The following is a 6,048-nucleotide window of genomic DNA, read 5'->3' as shown; positions in this document are numbered from 1 at the left end:
AGGAAAAAACTTTTTAAAACTTGAACTTTGTACTGAGATTGCACGTTTTTTAATACGTAAGAAATAAGCATATAATAGTGCAACTTGCACAGTCTAATATAACTTAGACACACTTTGTATGATACTTGCGTGTTTACATTTACCCTCATCCAACATCCGAAAACTACCCATAAAATTACCCACTAAAATAGAAGAAAAATGCAGAAGCAACAACACATACAAACAAGCCTATAAGATTTCATGTAACGGGCTTCAGCCCAATAAGGAACAACCGAGCCGAAACAGTGGTCAGTCGGAACATTTCAGCCCAAAACATGACGGTACACCAACAGAAAAAAAAATGAAGAGCACGCATCTTGGAGGATTGATCAACGGTAAAATAAATCGACTAGCCCTAATTAGAAAATCAGTCAACTTACATCTACCTAAAGTGCTAAGGCTCCCATGTAGGCAAAAAAATGATGTGGCAAGGTAATTAAGAGGAGAAAGATGGGTGTGGTAACCCGAGGAAAAAACAATGACAAGCGTGAGAAAATACACTTAAATGAAAAAATCCACCAATACATGGATAACTTTAGTTGCTAAATCATTAAATGAGGATACTTAGCTAGAAAAAGTTAAGCACCTTTGTATTGGAGACTTTAGTTGCTTATAACTCTTTAATATGCTTAGCATCTTATCTTAGCACCGGTGCATTGTAAGAGGTCAATTTATCTGGTTCGAAGATTGATCACCTGGAAATTGTTGATGAGTAAGCCAATAATCCCACCGTTCATCACATAACAGAGCAGTACAATGCAGCTACAATCTCACACACTACACGAATCGAATCTGAAAGAAGAATACTGTTACACTCACTACAGGGACACGAAATCCCCCCAAATCACACAACAGCCGAAGACCCCTACGCGCGCGCCTCAGAATCCTACGGTGTCATTAGACCATCTGCTATCCCTCGTCGACGACGCCGTGCTCGCCCGGTACGCGCCGGACCGTTGGTTCGCGTTGCCCACGTACTGGCGCACCGGGTCGCTGCTGGGGGCCGGCACGGCCGCGGCCATGGGCGCCCCGACCACCACGTACTGCTGCACAACCAGCACCGACACCGCCATGGAGAAGTCTGACGACACGAGCATGTCGCCGATGGGCCCCAGCTCCGGCGACTCCATCCAGTCCTCCAGCGCCGCCGTCATGGGCGACCCGGCCTCGCCGGGGCGCCGGCCCACGATGTACAGCTCGTGCGCGCTGTTGTCCATGCCCCGGATGGCTGCCACCGTCTCCTCGCTGTTGGTCACCGGCCTGTCCGCGTACGTGATGGAGGGGTTGCCGTGGTTGCGCGCGCGGAACTCGCCCAGGTACTCCTCGTCCATCTGCAGCTCGCTCTTGCCCTCCGTGCTCGCGCTCATCGCGGCCCCGCGCAGGTCCATGCCGCCCGACGCCGCCGACCGGTAGGAGGCCTCGGAGAAGGACCGCGCCGCCGCCCGGTAGTCCGGCGGGAGGAACCGCAAGATGGTGAGGGCGACCCCGGGGTTCTCGACCATCCTCCACGCGTACGCGAGCGCCTCGCGGTCGTCGGGCCCGCCGAAGAAGAAGAGCGCCACGCGGTGCTCCGTCGCCATGCGCGCCGCGGCGGCGCTCAGGCCGCGGTCCACGAGGATGGCCACGGAGCACGGGGAGGTGGCCAGGAGGCTCTCGTTGAATAATTTGATGGAGGGGTTGATGGGCTCCATGCCGCCGTCCACCGTCTGCTGCTTGTGGAACGGGATCACGATTAGCGACACGTGCTTGTCCTCGGCCAGCACCGACACGTCGTCGTGCATGGTCTGGTACGGCGACACCGCCGCCAGCGTCTGGATGGACACGCCTCCTGTGTATACATGTTGTCATCTTCATTACTCATCCTATACTTTTTTTTAATGGAGTTGGCAACTGTGTGCACTGACCGGTGAGCCTCTCGTAGTTCTCAAAGGCGTTGAAGATGTGCTCCGTGGCGGCGGGCAAGGCGGAGGACGAGCTTGTCCGGCTGGAGGAGGAGGCAGCCGCGGCGGCGAGCATGTTGGAGGCCCGGCCGGTGAGCTCGATGATGTGGAGCGCGTAGATGAAGATGGGGGAGCGCTTGGACGGGTTGGAGAGCTCCAGCAGCGACAGCACGGACGGCACGTTGCGGGTGGTGTGCACGCAGGCCAGCATGCGGAGCTCGCTGTCGTGCCGGATGCGCTGCAGGTTCCGCCGTTTGTACCCGACGAGGCGCCGCGACGGCCGGTACACGCCGGTCACCACCGGCGTCACCAGCGACGTCATCGCCACCGACACCAGCACCATCACCGCGAACGATTCGTCGTCCAGCACCTGCTTGTCCCTCCCGATGTTGAGCACGATCATCTCGACCAGCCCCCTGGTGTTCATGAGGAAGCCGAGCGCGATGCCCTCGCGGAACGGCATGGCGTAGAGCGCCGCGATGATGATGGTGCCCATGATCTTGGCGAAGCTGGCCATGACGAACACGAGCACCAGCAGGCCGACGGTGATGGGGTCGCGTATCATGCGCACGTTGGTGCGGAGGCCGCTCATGGCAAAGAAGAGCGGGAGGAGGAGCCCGGTGACGAAGTCCTCGAGCTTCTCGATCAGCGTCACGCCTAGCGGCGCGCTCGGGATGACCAGCCCGTAGACGAAGGCGCCGAAGACGGAGTGGATGCCGATGGCGTCGGTGCACGCGCCGGCGATCATGACGCCCGTGAGGATGAGGGTGACCTGCGTGTTGCTGATGCCGTCGCCCTCGGGGATGCTGCGGATGAGCCGCCACATCAAGGGGCGCACGGCGTAGAAGCAGAAGAGCACGAAGGTCACCCCAGCGAGGAGCACCCAGAGTGACGACAGCGCGGTGCTGTGCACCTCCGAAATGGAGATGGCAAGCGCGAGCAGGATCCAGGCGCACATGTCGTTGACGATGGCGGCGGACATGGCGGTGCGGCCGAGCTCCGAGTTGAGCAGCTTGATCTCGGCGAGGATGCGGGCGAGCACGGGGAAGGCCGTGACGGAGAGGGCGACGCCGAGGAAGAGCAGGAAGGAGGTCTGGTGCACGTTCCGGGACACCTGGTGCCGGAATATGAAGGAGGTGGCGATGCCCATGCAGAAAGGCAGCGCCATGCCGGCCATGGCGACAAGCACCGCCTTGTCCCCGGACCGGCGGATGACGTCGACGTCCATCTCCAGGCCGACGAGGAAGAGGAAGAAGAGCAGCCCCAGGTGGGCCACCGTCTCGAGCGTGAGCAGGCTGCGCACGGGAAACACCAGGCTGGCCCACACCTCGCTCCGCCCGATCATGGACGGGCCCAGCACGACCCCGGCGAGGATCTCAGCGATGACGCGGGGCTGGCGGAAGGGGCGGAGGAGGACGACGAGGAGGCGGGTGGTGACGACGATGACGGCCACCTGGACGATGAAGAGCGGGAGGGAGAACTCGAGCGGGTTCACGCCGTCGCCCTGCCACATGCCGTTGGTGGTCATCATCATGGGCGAGTAGCACACCACCGGGTTGAACGCCTTGGTGGCCGTCGACGCATTGCTGTTCTGCGTCGTGGTGTTGACCGCAACCACGTCGACGTTCAGGGGCGCGACGGTGGAGGCCATCCTGGCGCATAGCACGGGCCCGGGGCGCTAGGCCGTCCTCCCGCGCGAGTCTGCTTCTGGGGAAGGAAGATGGCAGCTTGAGGCGCAGCTAGCTGAACGGGGGACGACGGAGAGAGACAGACGGGGGAAAGTGGTCACTTCCGTCGAGCTTTCCTCCCGGGGACTTCGGAGTTGCAGAGGTCAGAGGGTCTCTGATTTTTGACCGGTCACCTTAGTTTCTGAATCTACCACGAATTGTGAGGTTCACAGTAAGGGTCGGGCGCATGCAGAGGCTTACATGCAGCTGCTGCTCACTAGTTCATCCTATTTCTGGCACCAGCATCAGCACGTGCATCGTGCTTCTAACTGAACCAAGGTGTCTATAATTCCTGAAAAAATTCAAATCCAGATTTACATATTTTACATGATACCATGATGCCACAGGACATAATTCAATTTAAGCGGGGGGGGGGGGGGGGGGGGGGGGGTGATAGTGTCTTACTTAACCTCTGGATTTGCCATTTTTGTTTCTCTATGTATATCTCGAAATCGGATTTGAAGTATTCAGAGATTTTAGACACATATCTTGTGAACATTCACAAATGTACTCGAAATTTTTGGAATTTTTTAATTTTTCTTTTTAGTGGTATCACGGTATCATTTAAACGTGAAATTGTGTAGTAGTACCACAATATCATTTTTGTGTAGTAGTACCACGATATACATGTAGTGGTATTACATCTACTTCCTCCGTTCCAAAATATAAGTCTTTCTAGAGATTCCAATAGGTAACTACATACGGAGCAAAATGAGTGAATCTATACTCTAAAATATGTCTACATACATCCGTATGTTATAGTCCATTTAAAATGTCTAAAAAGACTTATATTTTGGAACGGAGGGAGTATTTCATTTCCTATAGGGAAAGAGATAGCATTTGATTCAGAGGATACAAACTTTTTCATTGGGTCTAGGCTGAAAAAAATTCTTTTGAAATGTGAAGGATTGGTTCCCATTGTACAGAGGAATATGAATCTGTTCCTACAAACCAAAGGGCTCAAAAGAAATTTTTCCTACAAAATTACTATCCTTTAGAATTTCTATAAAATTCCCATAAACCAAAAGAGGCCTAAGCTCCATGGGGTTGGGAGCCCTGTCACTTAATTGAGGTCCCCAATTTGACATTCCATGCAGGATTTTGGCTGAGTCATGCCGTTGGTTTATGTGGAAGTTTTTGGCGATGGGTGTAGCCCATTTGTAAGAGGTTGGGAGGTGTGGCTCGGTCCATGCAAGTGCATGAAGAAAACCAATGGGAAAATAGCTGGTCGAAACAAGGGAAATACCCTTTGGTTCCTCGGTGTATATATATTTTTTGATAAAGAGATCTCTCTCTCTCTCCAATTTCATATAGAAGAAACCACAATGTCTTCGGAACTACAAAGCCACTACCAACTACCGACAGAAACATTTGACAGCGCTATTACAAGGGCGGGAGCCATCCCTTCGTCCCTCCCAACAGCTGATATCAAACAGGCTACACACAACATAGACACCAGGGCAAACCTAAAGCCCACATCCTGGTATATTTATTACATGTCCAAAAGATAAACAACAAGAGGAGCATAAGAAGATGAAGCGGCGGTGAGAACTCCAAGGGGGGGGGGTCTTCATCATGTTTGGCCTCCAGGAGCAGTCAGTCTTGGCACTCCTGTCATCCACCCATGCGCTGCTTTGAAGATCTCCCAAGCCACCCGCTCAACCTGCCTTACGCCCTGCGTCATGCGCCTTATTTTTTCTTGGTTTTTCTGCAACACACACCAATCATGTAAGTTTTTAGTTATCATATTCACAGGCACACAAGGGTCTACTGCCCTGGTATTATCAAAGACCAATTTGTTTCTAAGCTTCCACATAGTTCATAGCATCGCAGATATGCCTACAGTTAAAAGACTTTTATCATTTTTATCAAATTTGCCAAGTCATACACCAAAAATGTTATTAACACTATCAGGAGTATCATGCATACCAAACGAGCATTTCATAACCAACCATAACATTTTTGCAACAAAACAATGTACGAAGAGATGATCTATGCCCCCCCCACACACACACAGAATGAGCATTTACCGTCACCTTGCCACCCTCTCTTTTTAAAATTGTTTGTAGTGAGAATGCTATCTCTCAACATCAACCATAAGAAAACTTTAATCCTAGGGGGCATTTTGGTTTTCCATAGAAAATTATAGGGATATTTGAGTCCAGTCTGAACTAAATGTCTGTAACATGACTTAACAGTATATTTACCATTGCCCATCAAAGTCCATCAAATTTTATCATTTTGTCCATCTAGAGTTACACTCTCACACACCTCCCTGATATGATCCCACAGTTCCAGCGACTCTCCCAATAGAGTTCTTCTAAATCTCACATTGCCAAGCC

General features: G+C 52.6%; 1 protein-coding gene across 1 annotated transcript; it reads right to left on the bottom strand.

Moving 5' to 3' along the window:
• Window positions 1-770: 770 nt before the first annotated feature.
• On the bottom strand, window positions 771-3,777 carry LOC123186394 (cation/H(+) antiporter 15-like). Its single transcript, XM_044598169.1, has 2 exons — window positions 1,944-3,777; window positions 771-1,867 (listed from the first exon to the last, which is right to left on the bottom strand). The coding sequence occupies exons 1-2, from the start codon at window positions 3,628-3,630 to the stop codon at window positions 918-920; spliced, it is 2,637 nt and encodes an 878-aa protein (XP_044454104.1). The 5' UTR covers window positions 3,631-3,777; the 3' UTR covers window positions 771-917.
• Between the last annotated feature and the right edge of the window lie 2,271 nt (window positions 3,778-6,048).

Source organism: Triticum aestivum, chromosome 2A (genome assembly GCF_018294505.1).
Source record: "Triticum aestivum cultivar Chinese Spring chromosome 2A, IWGSC CS RefSeq v2.1, whole genome shotgun sequence".
Classification (NCBI taxonomy): Eukaryota; Viridiplantae; Streptophyta; class Magnoliopsida; order Poales; family Poaceae; genus Triticum; species Triticum aestivum.
The sequence above is the reverse complement of the archived record's forward strand: the minus strand, read 5'-3'. Positions and strand labels throughout refer to the sequence as shown.